The 27,970-nt window shown below is 36.4% G+C and overlaps 1 protein-coding gene across 1 annotated transcript; it reads right to left on the bottom strand.

Annotated features, from left to right (window-relative positions):
• Positions 1–27,955, bottom strand: LOC112570283 (E3 ubiquitin-protein ligase UBR2-like). The gene is made up of 24 exons (XM_025248664.1): positions 27,667–27,955; positions 26,933–27,195; positions 26,321–26,399; positions 25,487–25,597; positions 23,348–23,542; positions 22,886–22,963; positions 21,491–21,553; positions 20,874–20,997; positions 20,451–20,552; positions 18,568–18,604; positions 17,204–17,255; positions 16,839–16,937; positions 14,505–14,603; positions 12,660–12,741; positions 12,026–12,104; positions 10,984–11,092; positions 9,219–9,347; positions 4,506–4,590; positions 3,511–3,597; positions 2,283–2,344; positions 1,161–1,271; positions 852–917; positions 496–557; positions 1–226 (listed from the first exon to the last, which is right to left on the bottom strand). The coding sequence occupies exons 1-24, from the start codon at positions 27,730–27,732 to the stop codon at positions 1–3; spliced, it is 2,466 nt and encodes an 821-aa protein (XP_025104449.1). The 5' UTR covers positions 27,733–27,955.
• Between the last annotated feature and the right edge of the window lie 15 nt (positions 27,956–27,970).

The raw sequence follows: 27,970 nt of genomic DNA, 5'->3' as shown, positions 1-27,970 counted from the left end.
TCACTCAGGCAATGACCACAGTGAAAGGTGACTGCCAACACTGTGTTCATATGCCTTTATCACACAATTAGTAGTAAATCTTGAATCTTTCATTTTCTGTGTAAGCTGTTCTGAAAGGCTGAACACTAACCCAAGATCACAATTAGCAGGTTTAAGGAAACTCTCAGCTAGTGTAACTGTCTGTCTCAAAAAGTCCTCTTTGGCCTGTAGATTATCATAGTCTGGCCTGCAACAAGAAAGTGAAATTGTTATACAATATTGAAGATAGGAAATAAGTATAAAATTACAGGCCTGTTACAGATACTGATATCAGATAAATCATTTAGTCACAATAAATGAAGTATCAGCTGCTATTTCAGCTTTACAACATTGCTTATGATCTTCTTTTTATGCAAGGTTTCACAAAGTGCAGCCCCAACAAGAGGCTCTGTACTTCTTTTCCCAATCAACCATTATTAAGAAGAAAGCAATCTATCCTCACTTAGTCCAGGCTACCATCCAAATTTATTGAGACAGCTGATCAAAAATTCATCGCTGTCCATGAGTGAGGCTGATATCTGAAATAATAAAAAATGTGCAACTGGGGAACAAGACTTTCATCATACTTTCATGTTTCTCTGCTAGAAAAAGAAGCAGTCTGGGACTAAATGTGAGAGAAATGTGCATAGATTAATAATATGCCCATGACTTGATACTTTAAGTCAACTCTAAAAAGTTAATTCCAAATGTTCTTTTCTAACAGCAAAATATGTGAAAAACTAGCAGAGATATATATATACGCCAATAATGCAAGTGTCCAGCAGTACTTCCACAGGTACACATGCATGCACACTCTTGTACCTCTCTCATACCTGCATCAGTATTATATTCTTTGTTGTACATCTGTTCTCTGCACCGTACATTGTGTAGAAATAAATCTGCAAGTTTAAAACCAAATGTTATAAACCTTTCAACCCAAATACACACATCTGGCATCTTTATGGTGGAAACCTGTCCCTTCCAAGAATGCATCATGATCAGAAGACATAAAGTTTTTATCTTCATTAAATAAATTAATTAGCAGTTCACTGCTGGTTGTTGATGTTTTATGCCAACAAATGAAACAATAAATGATTAAGCTTATTTCTTTAAAAAAAAAAAAAGAGAAAAAGGCAACTAACCTGGTTCAGGAGAGAAAATCCATTTCGTCGCCACATGCCAGCCTGTGCCTGAGCAACCAGCACTTGGACACGTAAAGCTGGCTCCAACAATTCCATGATTTCCAACCGGTTCTGTAATAATAGGATTTTTTTACAGACCTCACAAAAGAAAAGTAAGAGAAGCAACAGATAAACAAATATGTTCGTATGACTCATTTATAGATAATAAACAAGATAATAAAATGTTAGTAGGGTGGAGAAAGCAAAATGTGACATAAACAGCATATTCCATATTGAATATCAGCAGCAAAAATATCACTATAAACAATAAGGGAAAGGAAAGAGGGCTATGTTTTTGAATTAAATAAAAAAAAGTGTGTGAATACCAACATATGTAAATTCACAATTTATGAGTGAAATTTGTGTAGTTAGTTGAGATTTCCTCCATCCTAACAAAAAATGGATCACAGCCTTTACTTAAATTTTTTTATTTAACTATTTAAAAATCATAAGTTGATAATGATGTTGTATAAAATTTGCTCAATTAAAAATCTCATAAACAATATCATAGGCAAAAAGGGAAAAAAAAAAATTATGATTATGGCTCTAAATATCTAAATATGCAAAAATCATCCTTTCCTGCTTGCGGTCTTCTTAACACAGCTCTTTTTTTCCAAATCAAAAATCAGGACATTAGTTTAGTCATTGATACTCCTTGAGGAGAATAGGTTACTCTAGTATAACTGTAGGTGGACATGACAGAGATGAGTGATGTGATAGAAGCTATCCAATCGAATCTGAGTCACTTTAGTTCTGAAGCATTTCGAGTATTCAAGTTCCTTCACAAGAATGATTTTGTGTGGTACTGAAGAGACATGGTACAAAAGTCAGTTGAAATCAGTTGTTTCACTAGAATTATCAGGTACTATCACATGTAAAAGTGGGGACTAGAGCTGAGCAGGAGATGTGTGCCATTAATGAAATGGGTGATGGGAATACAAGGAACTGTAGTTTTTTAGGGGGTTTTGTCCCCAGAACTCAATGACAAACACAGCAAAACAGACATGGTATTACATCTTAGCATCTGACTACGGAGACTGAACCAGAGCATAATGAGACCATACAGACTAAGCATATTCTCACCCTTGTCATCAGTACTGCAGAATCAAACTTCAGGCCAAAGTCAGCAAGATGCATGTAAAGAGCTAAGAAAATATAAAAACAATCACATCATCACTATGGATTGACCAACTGATGTATAATAACATATGTAATATCATGATTTATAGTTGAATGATCTTCAATTTCTAACAGATAACATTAGTTTAGTTTAGTTTGTTCTTTGTTTCTCCTCTGAGGAGCATAGGGCTGCAAACAGCAACATAGTGAGCACTAACAGTCATCAACATTACATGCTGTTGTTTTCCTGAAATATATATGAAAATTTGAGAAATCACCCTCTACTGAAACACATCCATAAAATATAATCGTTATATTTCAGTAAATATTACCAATACATACTACTTTCTGTTTGTGAGGAAGCTTATAATCCATAAATACTTTTTGACAATTTTGTTTTAATTACTGACATGCAAATAACAGTCAACAGCTTGAAATGCCACTCCTTTTAATCCAACTCCAACATTTAAAGTTGTGTGCCTCGTTTTCTTCAGTTAATAGGCTAAAAGCTTTCAAATCAAGCTTTAGAATCCACCTCTCTCTAGTGTAACAAGCTCTTCTGCTCAATCCTCGTCTCCATCTTTGCTTGCTCATGTTCACCACTTTATAGCCTGTATGCTCTTGCCTATGTGTTTGCGTGGTTCATAATACATTGAGCTATCAGTTTATAGTCCTGTGAGCCAAGCACAATTAACTTCCCTCTACACAGGGAAATGCGTTTTACCAATTCTGTAATTATTACTATTATTATAATAGTCCGTGTAAGAGTGACTGACCTCAGATTATCAGGTCTTTAAAGATAATATGCATATATGTGCCCAAACTACCACAAATGCATGTTTTGGATGTTGGACAATATGGATATTTAATGAAGTTAGTACATAATTACTGTGTGTTCAAAGGCATACACCTACAAACCTACAACCCCAATGCATTAAAAATTTGAACTGCATTTTATAACACTACAAGACATCCCCATTCTTCAGGGAATATTTTCAGACCCTGAGGAAGACAAATCTTTGCCATAAAGATCACCATGAAGAAGTCTTTTAGAATCCAGCAACGTGGTGTGGATAATGTTGGGCAAATTAACATCCACAAGACAGAAGGTCTATCATTTAAAATCCATAAAACGAAATCCCAAAAATTCTAGAGTTTCATTGCAAAGATCACGTCAAATACAGATACTTACAGGCAAAGAAGCGTGTAACAGGCAGATGGACAGATACTGGCTGTGAGCTGACATCATATCTGATGCATTTAGCTGTGTGGCCACCAACTGTTAACAAAAAGGTCATAGTCACCAGAACCTTCACTTACACATTCTGATATATGGTAATCACATTTGATTCAAATTCTGGATCATAAAAATATGTATTATATAGCAAGAGTAATTAAATTATTACGCAAACTAGCTTAATTTCAACAGATCTGAGATCAAGACAAAAGGATGCATGAATGAAGAATGCTAAAAGATCACAAAAATATAAAAACAGCACTAGCTGCAAACATTCATTTAACAAAAACACAGTTCAAGATCAGGCAAGACACAAAGCAATCAGAAAGGAACAAACACCAAGCTACACAACTACACTTCTTTTTGCATTTTGGGGATTTCTTTTGGTAGAGTTTGTGTACACTTGATTTTTTCACTGTATGCACTTGAGAATATATTTCTAATAATATATCGTTAAGATATCGTTAAATATATCATGTTATATTTTGACTAGAAATGATTTTATCACAATATAAGTAAAGACAACACTATTACTCTTACACAAATAAAGCACATATGAATGTGAGGACGAAGCAAAAAGGAAAAGCAATTCTCTGTTTATTTCCATTCTCTTATCACAACTACTCACAGGATTCCCAGCAGGTGATTTTAGACCTAGTGGAGGATGTCTGTTTCATACAGTGCATACCTATATATTGTCCATTTGAAATCCCATTATATCATGAATAGAATAGCAGTGCCCCAATCCAGTGTTAAAAGATGGTCACTAATCACACAATTCCCTCACACATCATTCTCTCTGAAGTGATAATCTGCTCCAAAGGATTGGCCCCAGGTATTTTCTCTTCACTTTCCTTCCCCTTCATGACCCTTTTCTTCCATGCTGCTAAATAAACATGTTCCTATGAAAGAAGCAATCCCAAGTAAGATACAACTCCTTATTGCCTTACCTTCAACCCTTTCCTTCTCGACTTTCTCTCTGCAATGGCATAAAGCCTCTGTGGTCTCTTTGTATGCTTCAATCAGTAAAAAGCGCTGTCCAAAAAAATGAAATTCAAGAAATATATAAATTTTTATGAATTTACAATAAAATATCTATTATCAAGATTTATAAGATGCCATAATTATTATAAGATACCATAATTATAGGAAATGGGTCACCATGCTAAAATTCCATATTCATGAAGGGAAAATACCAAGACCATCTGCACAAAGTTATTTTCTTAATTATTTACTTGTGACCATATTTAGGCACTACATACAGTGTTTCTTCAAATAAGGAAGAGCCAGAGTATTATCTTTGTATGCATGCTTCCTTAAAGATGTTATCAGGTCGAGACTGGTTATAGTCTCATGAGACAAAAGGCCATGTGTTAAGTATATTAAATATTTTTGAAACTTTTGTGAAACATTTCATTATTATGTATTTAAAGGTAGTAGATGGTGAAATAAGTTCTGTAATTTTGTGCCTTATAAACGTGATTCCTCTATTTTTCAAATCTGTTCTAAATTAGTCTTTATGAGGTTCATCTCACTTTCAAGATTTTCAAAACTGGCAAAGGCATGGGATGCAATCAGATATAAAGAATGTCACAAATGCCAGTGTCCACCCATTGGTACATTTGATATGCAGCATGAGATCATAAGGCTTCAGTGCTGGAAAATGCTTTGTCAAAAGTTGATCCTTAAAATGAAGAATCGTGGTCAGTTTATTCAATGTTTTTTCTAAATAAATTATCTCTGTCATGATTGCATTTTTGTTTATTCTATCTGTGTGTGTGGATGTCTGTGTAAGTATACATGCCTGCCCTTGTGAGCAAAAGAAAAATTTCTGTCTTGGGTCTCCTCGACAGACAATAAAGTCTGATTTGATTTGATTTGATGATCTTTCCCTCTGAAAACACATGAACTGGACAGGTCATAAGAGTGTCACACCAGGCACTATCTACCCATACATGGTTTTGAGCCACAGCGTTGTGGGTTGCTTGCGGATTTTTCAGATTTTGATTAAATTTTTTATGAGCTCCATGTTAAAGTGTCGACTGCTAACGTTGTTAAAGTGTTAACTGTTCACATTTTTAAATCAAAGCTGCATACAATTAAACCATTCAGATCGATTGCTGAAGCATACACCCTCAGCATGCCAAAAACGAGACAAAATGCCTACGATGCAGCTTTCAAGTTGTATATATTGGCAGCTTATAAACCAGTCCAGCTTATTTGTAAAAAAAAGTAGAGGGTTTTTTTTAGATTTAGTGGGTGCAACTTATATACAGGTGTGTTCAATAGACAGAAATTTATGGTAGTTATCAGTACTGTTATCTTTCTGTCCTTCATATGTTGTCCATGTCTTCCGGTCTCAAGCGGTAAGAGACACTCCTTATGAGTGTGAGTATACACTATACAAATCACATTATTATTATATTTTTAAATCTTTTTTAATCCTTTTAAAAATTCTGTTAACGGGATATATGCTCTTGTTGATAGTGTGAAAAACAGTTTTTTTAAAGTCGTTTCATAAACTGTTTTCCTAAGCCTACAAATCTATCTGGATCTATTTATTGTGCTCTTTCCCATTCTCTGTATTACGTACTATGCTCAGTTGGATTTTCCACCATCCCAGCAGTAAAGGTTGCATCCAACAACGAGTTAGAGAGAAAAGGCAGCCCAGAAGGAGAGGTAATAGTAAGCACTAAAAGTTGCAGAATGGTAAAAACCACAAAAACGACATAAATTATCAAAAACAGCATAGGAAAAAAGACCATATGAAAGATTAAAAAACATCAAGAGAAGCACAATTTAAAATGGACTAAATCTATAACTAAGCATTTAAATCCTTGAAAAAAAAAAGCAAGATCTCATAAATATGCTCAAAACACAGCAGGTGGAGCAGAATGAAACAAAGAAGCCTGAGACCTAAAACTCCTGGACTTTGCACAAAACCATTGACTCACCATTGCCAATATGCTCTAGGCCAAAAGGAAGCCAAGGGAGGCAAACATAGCAGCCTCATGATGGTTTCGTCCATAAGCAAATCAATTTCTTCTTCCTGCCTCAAATCTTCATATTCAGCATCAACAAGGCAAAAATGATGTCATATCCAGGAGCTGACATATGCAGCAACCAAATGTTGTCAACACCCTGAAAATAAAGCTGAAGGTTAAATGCTGCACTAAGTGCCACTGCATTTACTTCAACTTGAATAAACCAAATGACTCAGACCACACACGTTTGCAGACCCTAGGTAAAAGCAGATTTGATCCCATGAATGCTCACAGAAGACTGCACTGAAAGTGCACTGCCATAAGAAAAAGAATAGCAACTGGAAACAGCAAAAGGCCTATAAGATACTGAAGATAGACGGCTTTTGCTACTGAAAACAGAGGACATCTTTTAATCAAATTAAATATATGGCTTGCATACTGAAAAGACATGTACAAGACACTAAGACAAAACAGTGCACAGGAGGGGAACATCCTTTTATGAAATTAAGCCCATGGCACAATGCTGCACAGACATGTACAAGAGGACAAGACAAAGATGCACAGCTTCATATGCTCACAAAAGCAGAAGTTTTTTCATGAAATTAAATGTGTGGCCAGAATACCACAAAGATTTGTATATACAACTTTGCTTATAGGGCAGGTATGGATTTTGAAGACCCCGTGCTGTTCATGCTAAATACATTGGAAAAACATTTTGAAAAGCCACAGGCAAGTGCAAGACTGCTTTCTGTTGATTTCATTGATTTCAATTGTGTTCAATGCAGTGCAATCCCATTTTTAGCAATGACACCGATAGCTGATTCTAATGTTGCACATTTATTGGTTTAGTGCATATGGGATTTTTTTTTTTTTACTTGCAGACAGCAAAGAATTTTTGTAAATGGTAATCATTCTGATATTATTATTACAAGCACTGGATCTCTGCCAGGCTGTTGTTTGTCATCCCTTTTATATACCAACAGCTGTAAAAAAAAGTGTTTCAGAGAATACGTAAAATTTTCACATGATTGCCTATTGTTTACTCTGTTGCAGGGGCATAAGCAAGATCATGCCAATGTATATAAAATGTTGTTGATTGGTGTAATGAACATTTTCTGGAACTGAATGTCAATAAAATAAAACAAGTGAGCACAGACTCACATGAAGAACAGATACTTCCCAGTATGGTACATAAAAATCCTGTTGAGATTACTCAGTGTTTGTTCCCATTCCTGTTCACTGTTTTTGATAGCTGGCTTAAATGGGACATGAACACCGAACAAACATATATTATACACACATGGTCATCAAAGAGTGTACCTTCTCAGCACTAGTCTTGAGCCATTGTTATAGAAAGGTTTTTATCCTTTCCTTTGTCTGCTGTTTTTTTTTTTTTTGCAGTTTGTCTGCCCGTAAAGGAACATCTGGAACAGTTCTGTCCATACCAGTTCTAAGGGGGTTTAGCTTCTTTTTGTGATCAGTGAATTGTTGCAGCATTGTGTCTATACCTGAACATGTCAAGTCAGGAGAATTTGTTTTATTGAATTCACACAAACATTATGTTATCTATGGCTGTATGCAGAAGTGACAGACATTTGAAATCATTTTTTTTACCCAGCAGCTCAGCTGCTCAACAGTAGATAAAAAGTTAGATGTGTATATGTGTGGGTATGTGATGTCATAGAATGGTTTTTAGATGTAATTTTTTTATTGTGTGCTGTATTTGGAAATGCACCACTTGCCTTATCTTGTAACAAGCACTTGTTCTGTTTTGTTTGTCTAGTAACTGAGCACACTTTCAAAAGTTTTAATTACCCTTTGTCAACTACCAGCTATGCATGAATGCACAGGAATGCACAGAAACATGGCAGAGAAGGATGAAAAAGTGCATTAGACTCGAGGGGGATTACTTTGAAATGGAAACCATGTTGTCTGTTGTTTGGAACTGAAATAAATTGTTTGTGGCACCAGTTTGGTTACTTTTTAGACACTCTTCATAAGTGTTATTATTATTCTGTGGATATTATTTGTCAAGCACTTAATGGTGGTATAAAACACTGTATATTTTTATTATACATATCTACTTTCTTATTATCATTAGGTCACAGGAATACCTGTTATATCCTTTACTTTCTACTTGCCTATTACCATTATGTCACAGAATACTATCTACTTTCCTATTATTACAAGGTCACAAGAATAGCTGCTATATCTTTTACTGTTTGCTTGCCAATTACCAATAGGTCACAGGAATACCTGTTATATGTTTTTACAGTCTAGACTTGTAAACTTGTTATCTTGCCACCCATGGCATCCATAATGATGGCATTTTATGACCTTATGTTCAACAAGGGGGTGATATGACAATTGTTTTCGTAAAAGTCTACAGTTCAACAGACCAGACAGTGTTCAATTCAGACCAATTTAACACACTGCACACATAGCGTGCAACAGATGCTGAGGATTAAATATTATTATGTCACTACCCTTTAAAAATGTCTGCCAGACAGATGATGAACATCCTGCTTCCATTAAAAAGCAATAAATACAGCAAAGAAGTATGATGTATATCTGTCAACTCCTTATTCTAGGCACAGTTAATTTCACAAATAATAACCAAATAATAGCAAAGAAGATGTGCAGCAGTAGGTTTTTCCCACTGCATCAGAAATAACTTACATCAGATGAACACCAGTCACTGAACAGAACCAAACTGTCTTCCAATTTCAGCTGCAAATTGAAAGCACCTTCCCACTCTGGTTCAAATTCCAAATGCTGGGCTGTTTGTCGAATTACTGAATCCATGCCCTGAAAACATTCAACATATAACATTGATTTAATATCTAATAAAAACATAATGAACATTGAAATGCACTTTACAGCAGTTGTTCTATCATTAAAGTGGTACACATAAATCTAATATTAATTAGCACACGAGGTCTGTCTGAAAATTAACAGGATTGGGTGTGCCGCATGAGCTATGGGCAAAAGAGAGATCAGCAGATTGTGTTAGATCTAACATGATATCTTGGTCAATCAACAAGTTTACAAAGAGATTCTGTAGTGTTTGCTTTGCTCAGCTTGTGAGAAGAGACAAGAGTTGTGGTAGGACAAATCGTAGGTGCTTCAGCGAGACAATGCACCTGCTTAAATTTAGATTTGTTGCTTTGGGCAGATGCGAATTATTTAGACAAGATGTTATGGCCTGGAAATATCTGTAACTTGCTCACAAGAGCATATGACGAAATAAACCATTGGGTTGCCATCTGAATGGATTTGTGGGAGAAGAATGAGGGTAGGTATCCTTGTGCACCTGTAATAAACAACAGGGATTTGGACCAGCCCTTACTCTACAACTCATTCAGCCTATCAAGGTGGATACAGTCCTAATGAATGGGTGGGGTGTTTTTTTTCCCAGTACCGATGACACTTTGCAGGACTTGCCACACATCTTGGAAATTGCCAAACTGAAACTGAGACTCAAGTTCGCACTTGAAATCCAACTTTATTCTGCATAAGGCTTTCTGTATATCATATTTAACCTTCTTGAATGCTGATTTCTTGCCTTCAGTTTAGCCTTGATTTTGTTATTGGTTCATGGCTTTTCACTGGTCCATGACTGAGCGGCGTGTTGGAATGCAGCTCCTTGCAAAAACTGATGCAAAACATGATGATGTCCATCTTTTCATGAATATTGGCACAGGAAACCATCAGTGCCTCCCAGTTGGCACAAGGCGGCCTCGAGGCCTGTTCGCAGCCACCTGGTTCTCGTGCCTGATGGCCTTCAGCTGTGCTTGGCCAACAAGCCACACTGGCGGTGGGAAGGCAGTAGATACATCAATGGTATAGTCTGACTGACTCAGAGGATGGCAGCATATAGTAAGTGGCTTTAATGATGCAACAGCAAAGGAGTTTCTAGACTTAATGTTCACTTGTTACTTCTACTTAGGGAGCTGAAATCCCCCACAATGAATTAGGGAGTTTTTCTTTAATGTCAGTTTTGAGATTGCCTAAACTGCTGTTGTGGCATGATCCATAGGCTGAATACTACTCCCAATAGCACAAGGAAGATGAACTCCAATGTCACTTACGAAGCGCACAGACAGGGGCTCCACTTTGCATAAACCATCTAACATTTACAAAGAAACATATACTGCCTCCCTTATTCTTGCCAGAGTTCTGGAGGACTTTCAGCATGACTGAAAGGATGAATTAGGTATCTTTGGGTTAGGCCAAGTTTCAGAGAGGCAGAACACTGGGCAGTCTATATAATCTGAATGAGATTTGAGAACACCAAATAGTTCATCCTCCCTGTTGACTAGACATCACATAATCAAGAGAAACATGGCAGGCAGTTTAGAAGGGAGTTTGGCCTAAGCAGTTGCAAAAGTGAGAGTAGCATGTTAGTGCAAGCAAAGGTCAAACAATAAAAAAACCTACAAACCTGCATCATCTTCAAGAGATTCAGCATAGACACAAAGCCGTTTAGAAAGCTGTTGCGAAGACCATCAGACCATTCCTCTGGCATTGCAGGCTTACACAGCAATGCATATCTGTCACACATACGTATCCAGAATGCACACAAAGAAATACGCATAGTACCAGCCCCATATTTATATACAAATTTACACAAATATATGCATATACATATCCATATATCTTGTATACAACATCGTAATAGATTAAAATGTGAAAACTTTCTACTTTACTGGGAAAAAAAAACCCAAAGTGTTAAAGTAGGTACAGGCACACACGCCTTCCTGCTAATGGAAAGTTGGTGATCGCATAAAAAGCAATCATTTTCAATTCAAAGTATTTTACGGACCATCTGGGACAGAAATATCACTTTTAAATTACATTAAAGAACAACTTTTCGTCATTTGTTCACAATACGTCTAAGTTTTGTGTGACTGGAAGAATAATAAGTATTTTGTGAATATAAATGGAACCCGGCATGAAAATCAGCACCTTTATTAGCTACTGATTCTCTCATTTATATAATATATATATAAATTATTACATTTATATAATATATAAATTATTACATATTTATTTTATTGTATGTACATGTGTGATGAGGCATAAATTTAGCAATTTTTTTCCTTTACACAATAAATTACTGCAAAATCTTAAGAATCTGCTATGTGGAAGCAAACTATAGTACAACAGAAACTTGTTTTCTAAAGTACACTACTGTTCTTTATGTACAAGTTGACAATGACTAACTTTATTGTGCAACACAGTAAGAAAATAAAAATAGTTGTTTTTGATGTTGAAAAAAAATCAAGCTTGATACTGAAAAATGTTGAAAGCTTGCACTTTTTCTCAGTGCTAACTGCAAACCAAAAGTTCACAAGCTATGCCCCCACCCCCACCACACCCGCTATAGGTGCCAGCAATACTGCATCTAGCCATCCTCTCACTGTGGTGGTTTCATCTATTTCACCACGGTGTACTGACACTTAAAAACAGTGAAATGGACTTACTTCAGATCATACAGCATGTAGCAGGCTCGTTTGAATGTTGCATTTCTTTCACTCCTTTCAAATGACAGCTTCCCAACCCCTGTAAAAATGTCCTATTTTGAAAGCACTGCTTGATTTTCTAGTATAAAACTGAACAATCATGACATACCTTCCAGTAAAAGCATAATCTTTGTACAAACTGTTTAACACCACCATTTTTTCATGGACTTTTTCAGACATGACAATGATGTGTTTAGCTTGTCATATGTTTTATAGTATTTTCTGTTCCTATGAGTGATGGAAAAGACTAGAGATGCCAGCAAAACTGGAGTGAAGGGTAATTTCTCCCTTTTTCTGCCAGATCAGAGGGTTAACAAGACTGTAGGTCAAGCGGCAGCAGGATCTATTATCCCCCTACCCACTCCACTGTGGAAGCATAAAAATAAACATATCTTTATCACTTCCTCGCCCATCCTTCTGCCTTAAGTATCTGGTACTAAAATAAAGCACACCTTCATCACTTCCTCATCCATTCCACTGCACTAAAATAAGCAGATCTCTTTTCTTCTTCATTCCACCTAATCCCACCTACTGCCTAAAGTATCTTGTGCCAGAACCCTGCATAAATTTTTATTTTAGGAAAAAAAATACTCACTGTTTTTCTTTTCCTGGCAGTGTTTTAAGAAACTTTTGAGGATAACATTGATAAGATCATGCTCTTTCACCAGCATTCTGGCCTGTAACACAAGAACAAGATGATTTATTTCAAGAAATAATACGAAACAGCAATAATCTTGGTTGCTCCAGATGAACACAATCTTGACAGTTGATCCCACCTCCCCCCACCACACTCAGTTTTGAAAAATGCAAACACTCTGCATACTTGCACAAATTTTTGTATAACTACATCTTGAGATAACCATTTAGTTTGGTTAAAAAAGAAGTTCAGGAAAAGGCAAAAAGAGGTCGCATACAATCTTAAACTCTTCCTCATGCCCTCAACAGCCAATACATGATAAATTTTTATTACCAATAAAGCCTGACATTGTATAGCAGAGCAAAAGTTCAGAAAAATTAACTATGAAATAATTTTCCAGGGCTTCTGCTAAGGTTAAATTCTTTGGGGTCACAGGGACCCCTTGTTCAGATTTTTAAGGGGTCCCTGTTCTTCGCCCAAATTTGAATGGGACCCCATTGAAGGGGTCCTCCGAACTTTCAATGCGTACTGTACGCAATTTTTTGCGTAAGCAGAAGCCCTGATTTACTGCAGCATCATGAAGACTTTTTTTAAGTCAGTTAAGAGGATGTGTTTAATTTTCTTTCAATCTAAAACAGTTAAACATAATGACAGATGTTTAAAATCTTCAAATGCAAAATTCAACATATTAATGAAAGCTACCTGGCCTGTAAGCCAACAGCAAACACCAGTAATTTGGAATGTGTACTGAAGCTGGGATTGCAAGAACCCTAGTTAAATGGTGTTGGCCCATCTGGAATTCTCACATGCATGCAAAAGTGCCACCTCCATAGGCAGCTTTGTATCACATAATTAATAAGATAAAATAACTTAAAAGAGGATCTTTTGTCTCTTTCATAATATCAGCTCATCCCTAGTGCCTTTTTCAGACAATTTCAATAACATGGACAGAAGAGCAGGAGACTTTTATCGTACCCACCTTCTGTCATTTCTTATTTTTCTTGCCATGCATTTGATGAACAATCATTCACATGATCAATGACCAAAAAAGAATTATGGGCTGTGAAATCTGGTTGAAAAAATATTCCCATATCAAGTCTCTTGGAAAGCTCAGGGCAGTTTGATAATGGAACTGTCACTGCATATTACTGCAGAAATGGGGTTTTTGCTGGGCCTTAAGGGATGAAAATGGATTAGACTGTCCAGGTGTGAATTTGAATTTCATGGGATATCTGTGTCTATTTCATGGGATATCTGTTTCAACCTTTAGATCTAAAATTAAATGTTCTGATGAGTAAGCAGATATCCCACGAAAGTCCAATGCAAGGTAGTGATGATGGATTCCTGATGATATAAGACAAAAATGATGACAAAGACGCAGGCACTTTTGATGTATATTACCTGATGTTAAAAAAATGTTTTGTCCCTCACAATCAAATACATGTACCAACACTCTCATGGATAAAGACATAGGCAGGTTAGCAAAGTCTTAAAGATAAGAAACAGAGCTTACATTTTTTTGTTAAATGTTTGGTGATTCCCTGAATCTTAAAGTTTTCTATATTTTTAAATGGAAAATCTAGCAACAAAGTGCTTGATTGGTATGACAGAAAAATAAGATTTTGTATTCTGCTTCTGCAAAAGTTAATGATAATGTGAAGCAGATATTTTGCATGACACAGATTCTGAACACTGAGTGAATGCTAGGACCTGAGTTTACTTGAATCTTTTAAGAATTTAGAGCCACAGCTATCAGAGAAATTGAAAACGGAAAGTGGGAAAATCATACGACTAATAACATACCAAGGTAGGCACTGTGAAAATTTGGACTGAGATTGAGGTTATGGACACGGATCGGTAATGGTCATCCTGTACAAAATCTGCCATGAGACTTGCATAGTGCTATAAGAACAAAAACCACATGTCAATGAAAGGAGTGGATAAAGCAACCAGCAAAACCCAGGCAGTTGGCATTCCACACCTTTTAATCTTCTTTCCTTGCTGTAAATTAGGCCAAGAGAAAATTTTGTCACAATTTTATGCAACGTTTGTCCCAAAAAAATGTATTTCAGAATTAAAATTTTATTGAGTGATTTCTGAAGAAGATGAGAAAGGTGTGTCCAGGTGCCCTTGTAAACAAAGCAGAGTGATAATGTGGCAATGAGGCACTGATGTAATCATCAAAGTTTGGAGGTTTGTAACCAAAACAATGTGAGAGACCAATAACACCAAGGCTCACATGTGGAAACATAAACAAGTGGTAGCAGGATTCCAGTCTTGATCAGAAAATGAACATTTGCTTGTTTATAAGACTTTCTGCCTGGATGCAGGCCACAGCAAGCACCTGCACACACACAACCCCATCCCCCACCCACCTCGCTTTCCTCCCCAAACACATAAGAGTGCAACATCTAGCTGCTCAATTTTTCTAAACCTGCCATAAAATTGCATAGCTACTAGTACACCAACCAGTGGAAATAAAATTACAAAATAAATCTAAAGACCTTAAACACATGGATGATCTGGTCAGGTTGGCACAATGTCAATAAAACATGCATGAAAAAACTTCATGCCCTGAGGAAGATTTCAGAAAAGGAAGAATTTAAGAAATAAAAGCTAATCATGAAACATACAGAAAAAAGCAGGTAGAATGAAAGATAAATATTTAATAATAATTGAATTTATAAGGCACATTTCCCTGTATGGATGAGAGCTCAATGTGTTGTACACAAAAAGACTTAAACTAAGCCAAAAGTCCACCATTCAAAAAAACACGTGTCATCACAGACATGGGAAATATGAACAAAGTGCATAAGGATGAAGAACCAAAGAGAAAGAGTACACTTGATCTTGAGATATTGATTAAAAAGGAGGGTTTTGAGGCCAGAGTTAAAAGCTTCAAAGGGCAACAAATTCCAGTGTTGCCTGAAAAGCAGAAGGACCATTGCTAAATTTCTCCTGACCCATGGCACAGAGAAGAAAGCAACACAAGCAGACCAAAGAGACTGACTGGGGTAGTAAAGCATCAGTAGCTCTTGCTGGAGCTAAGAAGCAGGGGCAGAAACTAGAAGCTATGTATCAACAGCATACATAAGATACTGTATGCTTATGTGGCAGATAGTAGAAACTTGTGGCTGAAGAAGACAAGATGGCCATAAGAAGTTAAGCCTCTATTCATTATAAAGCCCACTATATCCAGGCTTTTTGTCCGGTGTACAAGATCAGGCACCATCTCTACCACAACCAAACTCAGGATGTTCAATTTAACACTCTCACAGTACTATATGGTTTTTAAAAAAAAAGACAACTATGCAGGTCTTGCAAGACAGTTTTTTATCAACAAATGTCTTCTGAAGATTTTACACCTCAAATAATTTTATGAAGTCCCAAATGAAACATTGTGGGCAATGACAAACTAGCAACCAATGTTTAAAAAAATACCTAAGAAGGAATAAATAACCAGAGACCAAACTGTTGTCAATAAGGTACTTTTTCCTACAAAAAAAACAAAACAAAACCAAAAAACCAGAGGAAAAGATACCATCAAGTACAATTTATCTGTTAACACTTTTAAAGAGTAAAATATTTAATTGCTATGTATTCTATTTTGTGCTGGAGACCTCTTTTTGCCAAAAGTTTCCTGTACTTTTTAAATCAAAAACTTGTTACAAATTAAATTAAAACTAAAATTACATATTGAAGAATAATTTTTCAAAATTGGCATTATCATTTTTGTCTGTTTAAGAATTATTTGAACACTGAGCTTTCAAAACCAAAAGAATTGACAAATATGCCTTACTTTGTTTGAACACGAAGGTGGTTAAAAAAAATCATTTGCTCCTTGTGAACTATTGAATACTCCTCTACATCACACACTTATTTGACATATGTGACAGTCATTCATTGCCAAGGGTGCTTGTTTTGATTAAGAAAAATAAAGGAACCGATTGTTTCGTGAAAGATTTTACCAAAATAATCAGAAATGATTGACATAAAGATGTTGTATGAACATGTGAGCCAGGTGTAAAAGGCACTTTTTAAAAACTGCAAGATGAAAACAATGCATCAACATGCTCACAATATCACTCTGCTAAGTACAAAATTTGTCAAACATCAATACTCTGCCTATAAACCTACCAGGCTTGGGACAGTATATATTTGAACGGAAAGAGATGTAACTGAGACGTCATGATCATGGTCGTCCTCATTAAAATCTTGCATCATCTGTGGATAATGCTGTTGAAACATTCCAAAAACACTGTCACGTTAACTCTAAGCACTAAAACACTTTGGTGAACCTTAGACATTAACCAAACTAAAAACGAGCTTGTCAAGCTTTTTTTTTTTGATAAACTTGCAATAATCAAGAACATGAATTTAATATTTCCTATTAGCAGTTTTGAAATATACAGTCAGAACATTTTAGTCACATGGACCGAATAACAGTCTTTTTTTCCCCAACAATAGGTATTCTTGTAAAGCAGCAAGTTTTCCTTTATTACCTTTGTAAATATCACAGCAAACTGCTTTTTGCATTCTGCATCTTTCAGAACCCTGCAGACAAAAAAAAAATGATGAAAACATTAGATTCGATGAATAAAATTCAAGAACTGTTTCAAATTACGATATATAAAGTTATATACGGAATTAGGTTATAGAAATATATAGAGAGGGGGGGGGGGGAATTGGTGTTTTACACCGTGTCAGCAGCTAAGGCTATATTACGGCAAGCAGCCAGCCCTGTAAACAGATGCCACGTGCAGAGAAAGATCAGCGTGCCCGAGACGAGAAATGAACTCAGGGCAGCCAACCTTCACTGTATTGGTGACAGGCGCTAACAGCGCTAACCGTTGCGCCACCAGACTGCTCTAGAAATATATAGAGAATTTGTGTCCTACCCATTGGAATAGTTATGATATTAAAGTTACCTTTATTTTATCACCATTGGCACTTTTGCATTCAGCTTTAAACCTTTTTCAAAATGCACCTCACTGCTGCTCAGGAGCCTCCATAGTATTTGTATATTTGTAGACCTGCTCCTAGTTAACATCTGTATATTTACAGACCTTCTCTTAGTTAAACATTGTAATGAGTTGTGGTAGGTCTCATTTTGTTTCATGCATGAATGGTGTCTTGTGTCTGACATCTTGGTCCGCCTCACTTGAAGAAAAAAATTGTAAATATATATGTTTTTCTCTATGGTAAAGTGAGCGGAGGAAAAAAACGGTTTTCATCTACCAATCTACTTTATAACTCTCACAGTGACATTCCTCTGAACTTGTGCCATTTCAACCTGATTTACCTACAAATCTCTTCATCCTCATCGTAATCTGCAGGGGCTCATCAATCGTTGTATTGTGTGTAATACATAGTGCGTGTGCAAAGTAAGCAAACGTGTGTCTTATTACAGTTGTATGTTTGCAAACCTGATCCTAGTTAACTTTGTATGTTTGTAGATCTGCTCCTAGATAACTTCCTTTTCTGAATTTTATAACTACAGCAATCAAGCAAACATTTCACCAGGACTGGCCAGAGATGTAAATGTACATTTCAATGAGATGGCAAGATGATTAAATTCTTCCTGCACCTGCTTTGAGCTATGTTCAGTTTTCCAAACAAAATATATAAGACTCATGTCATAGACTATGTACAGAACATATTATACTGTTCAACTTATGACCAAAATCCATATCTTGGTATTATTTTAATAGTATAAAGCAGCTTGTCCTATACAGACATATTTCAGTAGTGTGATGATCTCAGCGTTCTAACAAATCCCAAGTGATGATTTCTGACCATAGAAGAAACAAAGGTTCTTTTTCTGCTTTAAGCAGGAAACATAGCTGTTGAAATTGTTGACACTTACCCAGACATTAACAGTTGATGACACATGACCCTGGCCACTGCACAAAAAAAAAGCCAAAAACTTTCTTAAAATAAAATTCTCCAAACACCCTAAAATTCAGCTTTATAAAATTACTACTGCATTCAGTTCTTTTAAAAAATGGGGAAAGGACCCTGGCTCTGTGATCACAGGGTTAGCTGTAAAGGTCTGGACACACCAAAAACATGAAACACAAAACTTTTTCAAAACAGTTATTTTTTCCTGTTCCAAACCGAGTTTGGAAGACCTGTTTGGCTTTTGTCTGTTGCCAGTTCACCATTTTACTATCTATCTATCTATTCCTCTTTGTGCATCAGGTTGCACATAAGGCCTCAACCAGAGTCCGCCACCGATGTCGATCGGCTGAAACCCGCTCTAGGTGACCCCATGTCCAGCCCTTTCCTTTCATCTCCCTTTCCACTGTTCTTCTCCAAGTTTCCTTTGGGCGGCCTCGTTTTCTTCGGCCGTCTGGAGTCCATCGTAGGGCGACTCTGGAAAGGTCTGCTGTCTGCTGGCGGAGCACATGTCCGATCCATCGCCAACGCCTTCGTTGAACCTGCGTGGTGATGGACTCGGTTTCACTTCTTCGGTGGAGTTCTTCGTTGGTGATGGTGTTTGGCCAAAAGATGTTAAGTATGCGCCTGAGGCATCTGTTTTGGAAGACGTCAAGCTTGTTACTGATGGTTTTGGTCATCTTCCAAGATTCTGATCCGTAAAGGAGGGTGCTGATCACATTTGACTTGAAGATTCTCAGCTTGATCTTCTGGCTGATGTTTTTTGCCTTCCATGTGCTCCTGAGTGAGGCAAAGGCCTGACTGGCTTTCGCCAGTCGGGCTCGAATCTCCACCTCCGCATCCCCATTGTTTGACATTTTGGACCCAAGATAGGTGAAACTGTCAACTTCCTCAATCTCTTCTCCATTTAGTTTGATGCTGTCTTGGACTCTGGCGTTCACTCTCATACTGTTAGTCTTTTTTGTGCTGACCTTCAAGCCAAGGTTTCCAGCTGTTTCTGAGAAGGCCTTTGTTTTTACAACCCATTTGAAAATTTGTCGAAGGTTTTTAGCTTTTCAAACCACTCACTGAAAGACCAACCTGAATGGTTTGTGATTTTGCAAGTATCAGTAGATATAGGTGATATAAACCTAATCTGTAAATTTTCAGCCTCCAAAACCGATCCGTTAATTAATTATCTGCTACCAAAGTACGTGATTTACACCTGTGATCAACAAGCACTGGTAACGGTGTACTATGTCACGTTGGTACACCATTCACAACATTGCCAGCTGTCAACACCAAAGAGCGACAGTTTAAGTTATTTGGACACTGAAAGTCTGCATTTCTCATGCTAAAGTAGCAGTTTTTCAAAATTATGAGAAATGCAGACTGTCAGCATCCAAATAATTTGAACTGTTGTTCATTCTCTATGTTTAGTGTTGACTACAGGCAAAAAGATGTTGAACAGTACAGGCTACAGGAGGCACCCTTGACAGATGCCTACTGTTATGTTAAATAAATTTCCCATTTGCTAGTCCAGTAGCACCGTGCTCACTAAGCTCTTATACAGCACTTTGGTGATCTGGATGAGACCCTCTTTGATGCTGAATTTTCACATTACATGCCATAGCTCCTCAAGCCAGACTCTCAAAAGCTTTTTTAAAGTTGATGATGCTGTGATAGAAGTCCCACTAAAATCTTTATCAGGACACAACAGCTGAACATCAGCTCAGCTGTGCTCCTACCTGCTCTGAAGCCAATCTGTTCTTTGCTGAGGAACTGCTAGCAGAAACTTACTTTAGCCCATACTTAAACAATTCGGTCACCAAAAACACTAAATCAGGTGTAATATAACCAACGGATGCTCACTTTTCCAGAGCTGTGTGTCTGCCATAATTAAGTGTTCCATCAGCGAATCACCTGTATGCCTTGGTTGCATTGAAATAAGACAAAAAAGATGGCGCAGTCCTTCTGGAACACCAAAACAAAGTTAATAAATGTTAAAATAACAGTTTCTTCAGCTTGCATTAAGTGTAAAATGAAAATGATAAATTATTTTCAACAATTTACAGTACTCATTACTTGTAGCTTCAGTAAGGAGGTTTTTTTAAGGGGTAAAAACACAATGTGCCTAAATGATGGATGCTAGCATTCTAAATCTTTTCTGCTCAAAATACCCAAGGTCACAAAAGAATACCCAAAATACAGAAACTTTAGAAACTTCAGAAAAGACCAAATAAAAATGTTTCAATAAAAATGTCAGTTATCATATCCAAAGAAAATAAAACATACCACTTTTGTTAATAATGGTCTGCAGCCAATCAATGCAGCGTAACACAAAAGTTTGATGAGCTACCACTAAGTTGTGCATAACCATGACCTTTAGTGGTTTGCTACCATGCCGAGATGTACTCCGCTGTAATATAAGTGCCAAAATTTATATATTTAGTAATGTTCTATTTTGTTGCATCATCATAACAGTGATTTATTGGCATATCTTCGAGTCATTATCTCATAGTTATACGTCTTTAAAAGATGCAGATGTTGTAACCAATGAGCAAACCTTCACATATTACAAGAGAAAATCTTAATGGAAACAGACTACAACAGTCTAACTACAGTGAAACTGCTACAGAACCAATAGTAATCAACTCTGAACATTATTGTTAAAATGTTAAGTGTCCCCTACCCATTTGCTACGTGGCAGTTAAAAGCAATAAACTGGTTATAATTTTCAGCAAACCTCCAACAACTACTGCTAACTGTAAACAAAATGCAGAATTTTTTTTGGAGAACTGAATTTTTAGTTGATTTTTTTCTATGTTAACAAAAAGTGCTTTTCTTTCTAACTATGAAATCTTTCCCCTATACCCATCAGGCAAGAATCAAGTCATAATAATAATACAAACCTTTATCATCTCGCTCACTTTTTCACACTCATTAAATGTTCCTTGCTTCACAGATGAGCGACCCTAAAGATCATAAAAGTTTACTTACAACTAAAAGTCAATCAAAGTATACAGAGCATTATACACAATGTATGAGATACAGCTTTACATCAGTTTGGAGTGAGTGCTTAAATAGATGGCAATTATCTTGTGATTGGCACAATGTTTTTGTTGAGTTTATCCTTGTCTGACACCCAGCAATGTTCTTAATGTCCTTCAAGAATCACCTGTACATCTTGATTCTAAATTTAAGGGAAAATTATTTTTACTGATTTTTTTAAATCATGAGACTTCAATAACAAACCAAAGAAAAAAATTCAAAAGACCAGGATGACCAAAGATACCACTGCACCAAATCCCAGTGAATAAACTCCTTTTGTTATCAAGGTTATACAAATATCACAATGCACAATATGGGGCCAAAACTATGAAATCACAATGTCCATGACTACCCCTAATTAACATATTGTGCCAGCTCACCAACTGGCTGGTGTCTTTTTAAGACCTTTTCATCAATGTGCTGATCCAAATACAAGGTTATTGACATGAATTCAGTAGTCTCCTGTAGAGTCTCCAAAGGCCCATAAAGGAAATTCTTATGAATGGATTATGAGGAAGCAATCAAGTAGTTATTGCTGAGCATTTACTCCACTAGGATTTACTTCTCTTCGAAAAGGCAAAGCATTTGTGTGCTCTTGCCCCAAGTACCTTATGGACATCCAGCAGTGTACCAAAGAAAACAATGGAGTCAGAACTAAAAGTTCCTGGTTCAGGCTCTCTATATGTGACATCTGTTCATAGGTCAGGGATTTTTTTCTCCTGGATGCCCTGGCTGCCCAATTCCTCTCCCCTCACAGTGCAGAATCGCCAAACCAACCAGCCCACCCTTGTCTAATGCCAAAATGCTGCAGCAATTAGGAATTTATAATCTAACATTTTGTTTTATTTTAGGTATTAATCATATCTGTGGGGTTTGTGGTGCAGTTTCTTCTGGAATGGATTATTCAACTTAACAATGTTAAAATGTTGAGGGGTATACTGTGTCCAAACAACGTTTTGACAATGACATATTAGAAACATCATTAGTGATTATAAAAAAAAATACACAACCTACATACAGGAAGAAAAAAAATCTAATTTTTCCTCTTTAGTACTATTAGAAGAATTATACTTTACATTTCTATCTTTTTCATTTTTTTAAACAGCAGAAACTGATAGAGTTTTAGAAGTAATATAATATTAAAAAATTGTGCCTAGGAGTTAGAATATGAGTGCATCCAAGGATTCACAACGCACAAGTATCATTATTTTATTTTGTAATTTGCAGTTAAGTGGTGTGAAGAAATGACAACTTACTTCCCGATCAACAATGGTAGCCAAATCAACAGCTTGTCGTTTGGTGCAGTCAATTGCTCTTTGCAGTGTAGTAATCACCTGCATAGAGAAATGTAGGATTTTGGCCTTTTTAAGATTTATGAACTTGATTAGAAAATAATTTTCTGTTAAAGTTACTGTATAAATGTAACAATCTATGTAGGGTGAGGTACAAGGGAAAATTCTAATTTCAATGGCATTTATACATACTATAGCAAGGCAGATGAAGATTTAACTTGGGTAATCTCTCTTACTTACCTGTGTGAAAAATAGAAACTGTATCCCTATGGAAAGTCTCCTAAACCTAAATAGTCATTTTTGTAACCTAAGCTCACATACTAAAAAGTCATAAATGAGCACAAATGATAAGATTTTATTTATCCCAAAGGGCGATTAGTAGCAGCTCTATAAGCATGGAAAGGTTAGAATAACAGCAATGCTAACCTGTTCATAGGTGTGTACTTCATCATTGAAGAGCATGCAATGGCAGTCATCACCAACTTCACCCTCTGGCTGAAGACCCTCAGGCAGATGGATGCCATCATTCCAAGTCAGCAAGTCTACAATGTACTTCAACACTGTTGAAAACACTTCTGATATTCGATCCTTGAAAGCTTCTGGAAGCATGGCCAATGAATCCTGAAATTCAAATTAATTTTTTGTTATTGTAGTAATACAGAATTTTTTTTTCTGCTCTTAAACCGTAACAGGAGACAGAAGTTCAGACCTGCATGGGTCTTAAATTTTAAGACACACTAAGAGCTTGGAATTCAAGCTACAGGTTATCACCAACACCTGTCTTATTCAAATTCTGTATGTTAGATGGTCAGGACAAATTTCTGATCAAAAAGTTTAAGTAAGGCTTTCCCAAAAAAAAAAAAAAAACATCATCAAGACCATCAAAAGAAGAAGAGGAAGTGGACAAGATATATCCTGCAGAAAGTCAACCAGTATTCTAGTTCATGCCCATAACAACAACAATAAAAAAAAAAGTGATCCCATGACCTTCTTTTTTGTCATTGGAGAGAAAGGTTAAAGAGGCCATAATTTTCCTGGATCCAGATTTATGTGAAGGTGATGCCCATTTTCCTTTCCTTGCTGCCTTACCTTCACCAGCCCTCTATGGAGTCAGGTATCCATTCCTGACAGCTGGTCAATTAGGGTAAATTTTCTATGCCACAGAGATGTAAAACTGGCATGCCTCTAGCTTCAGATACCAGTGCTCTACCCACTGGGCCATCAGCTTCCCTGACTGTAACCCTCAGGTGAATAGGAGAACAGGATGCCCAACTCTCACATTGTGCAGAACATTAGAATTGGTATTGAGGAATATAGAGTTTACTTGGAATAAAGAAAGAGAAAAGCCTAGGAAAGAGATATGTAGTGCTGGACTTCTACTCTCAGTTGAGCAATGAAGAATAGCAAAATGTGACACATATAATCCTGAAGATCAATCAGTTGGCTAACTACAGTCAACAACTAAAACTTTTTCTGGCAGAAAAACCAACTTTCCAGCTTCAGACGCACAAATTACAGCTTTTATACAAGGCTTTCAAATAATGTATCCTTGTAACAGAACACTTTATGCTGCATGCAGAAAGTATGCAATGTTCTTTCTCTCACCAAAACACAAAAGATTTGCCTGTGGGCTCCCTAAGAATTTATACTGTGCCCAATATTTCTTGTAAATTTCTGGGGTTTTTTAATATTTTTTGTCTTCACATAAATGTGGAATAAGAGGCAAACGTATTATACAACTCAATTAGTGCAAGAGAATATCAATAAGTTAATAATGTTCATAAGCTTGCTGGCAGGTGTCTAAACACCGACCCATGGGCAAGGGAGGTAATCTACAAGGGCAGAGGTTACACCAACCTTTATTTCAATAAAAAGACTCTTCACAATTTTAAGCAGCAGGTATTGTTAAAAATATATTCCACAGAGTGGCAGACGACTCATTAACTAGCATATGCTACACATATATGCTTGCCAAAGAAAAACATTCTCACTGCATCATCAGGACACAAGAATGCACAGTCTGGAGAATATTCTGTCAAAGCACATGCAGAGATTTCAATTTTTTTAAAAGGTCTGCATGAAAAAAAATCTGTTAAAACAACAATCGCATACAGATTTACCTTCCAATCAAGCATTCTGACCTATTAATCCCAGACAAGGCCTGTCTTACACTTAATACCCTTGGGTCTAGTCACTTTGTAATTTGCAAGTCACATCTCAGTCTGGCCTGATCTGGTTCTTTGTATCTTGTTTCTAATAATAATAATAAATGCAAAATTTGTAAAGCACATACTCACACTCCTAAGGAGCATGTTCTTAGCGCCTAACAACAAAAACGAAATATGGACAGCATACGAGGGACAGAAAAACAAATAACATATGAACTATAAAAGAATAAACAAACAGTACTGACAAATAATAAAATCAAATGCAAAAAACTCAAAGAGGAACCAAATAACAAGAACAAGAACTGAGAATAACATGATATTTCTAAACACCTTGCTAAACAATTAACTTCTGTGTTTATTATTCTGAACAGAGCTGTTAACAATTAGCCACACATACCTTATCTTTCTTAGAAGATGAGTTAGCCTTGTGCTCATCACATGCTGGATCTGATTTCCATGCTTCTGGGTCTCCACAGTCACAGTATCCTCCACCTCCTGAGGTACTCATCTGCATGCCAAATTATATTTTCATATATATTGGGGGAGGAGTAAAAATTACATTTACTATGTCAACAATAAATGGAAAACATTACAACAGAGCAAAAAAATCAACACAGATGATAGGTTGTACTTTTGGTTGAAAAATAACATCTTGGAAAAGTGACAGCAAGTCAAAAACTCTGCTCTGAAGAGTGGTAAACATACTGTAAGATTCACATGACAGAATGAAGTCTCACAAAAAAAAATTAAACAGTCATTTTCCAGGTGTACTGAAGATGCTGTTCCAACTGGCAAGATGAATTGGTGCCATATCAACATCTTCAAGAATTTTAGTGCTACTTTAAGACTAGCTGACATATCAATAGTGTAATCCAAAATGCCTTTAAAAAAAACTTGAGTAAAAAAGATGCATGCTGGCATCTACTCATATGTATGTAAGTGTTTTGTATGTGAATGTCAGATGTTTTGATGGGAGACTGGAGTGGTGTAATCTAACGTATTTCTCAATGTTTTAATGATTTTTCATGCACATGACTGTGCTTTCACTCTTATCTTGCCCAGCAACCAAAGAAAGATTTGTCATCTCAATCTGACTTAATAAAGGACTTTTAAATCTGCATGTATTCAAATAAACCACATTTATAACCCCACATAAATTTACTGTTTCTTCTTGTTAAAAAAATGCACCAGGCAAGAACTTTTGCAACTTTGCCCATTTTAACTGCCTTACCCTGTATTTATGGCTCCTGTGTTTGCTCTTTTGGAAGCAGCTGATGCACAGGACACAGGTAGGATCATTTGCACAATCCCTGGAAATAATGATTTTTCAAACTACAAGCAAGCAGCATGAACATATTTAAAAGCCTCTATTCTATTTTTGCTCCCTTTACATATGCACTTACATAATGCACTTAATACACTTACTTAACATTTTACAAAAGGCCAGGATTTCAGAAAGAGACCCATTTGCCCATATGTCTCCTCAAAAGAAGAAAAGGAGTTCATTCAAAGCAAAAGGGGGCTATCTGGTTATTTCACGATTTTAAAAAATATATATTTGATCACAACAAAACAATGGGCAAAATAATTCAATGATGTAATGTGGTAAATATCTTAATAAACTGAAGATGCATAGATCTAACACATAGGTCTGGGCATCCCAAGGTCAATATGCCAACCTGTTAATCTGTGGCTCATCTCTGAAATGTTTTTACTGTTAGTAGGCTGTTAACTGGCAGATGATTATAAACTATCAGTTTCTGAGTTTTGATTGTCAGATCCAATGATAAGATTTATGTAAGTCCCCATTTTTAAACAAAACGAATTTTATTTATTAACGTACCGGCAGGAGTATGTTGGCTCTCCACTCCGAAAGACATGTCCACAAATCTGGGATGGGTTATCCCTATCTTTCAGCTCCTGAAAAGTAGTTATAGGATCTCCACTGCAAAAGAAAGTCTCTAAAGGATGGAACAGAAAGGTGTTTGCTCTTCGTTGCTCTTTTTCAGAATCATGACCACATGAAAAAACTGCAGGCACATATAGTGCCCAATGAGTTTTCAGCACTCTTGAAAGTTCTCCTTTCTCGTATGCAGCATTCCACTCCTGTAATGCAAAATGGACAGAAGTTAATTATTCCACAAAAATTACTTTCACTTTTATGAGGATAATAAACACTCTGTAAAATTATTGCTGCATATGATTTATAATTGCTTAAATTTCTTTAAAATAGCCACTAAAATACAAATACTGAAGCAAGTTCTTATGTATACTTTTAATTCTTCTTATACTGAAAGTAAAAACATCAACAATTAACATTGTTCCCAGAAACGTCTGTTGCAAAATTACGGGAATTCTTATTAAAATCTCTAAAGCAATTCCAAATGACCGAGTCATACTTTTGCTTATTCACTGCTGCGATTGTTGACATTGGTGTTATACTGCTCATATTAATCTGTCGATGCCAACGACAATCACGAAATGTATATAAGGGAATGATAACCAAAGGGCTCACAGCAAACTGGAATACAATACAGACAGGGGCTTAGAAAGGACACAGAGAGATAAGACACCTACCTCAATGACGGTTTCTAGTCGAAAACTTGGTACCTGTGCAAAATATGCGTTTTTTGCCTGCGCCATGTTGATGGTTTTGCACAATCTGTGACCTGCAGGCTGCGGTAAATCAAAACTCAAAAACTAGTTGATGCCATCTGAGACCTATGTTTAGTTGTGAACATAAATAGCCAACACACGTCTTCACTGTATGCAGCGAAATATCTGTCCGTTTCCTCTTAATGTAGTCGCAACTTTCTTTGTTGATTATCTCGATTACCTCACTGGACGTCGACCGGAAATCGTCATTTGTAACACAGGGGAC

This window comes from Pomacea canaliculata, linkage group LG8 (genome assembly GCF_003073045.1).
Source record: "Pomacea canaliculata isolate SZHN2017 linkage group LG8, ASM307304v1, whole genome shotgun sequence".
Lineage (NCBI taxonomy): Eukaryota > Metazoa > Mollusca > Gastropoda > Architaenioglossa > Ampullariidae > Pomacea > Pomacea canaliculata.
The sequence above is the reverse complement of the archived record's forward strand: the minus strand, read 5'-3'. Positions and strand labels throughout refer to the sequence as shown.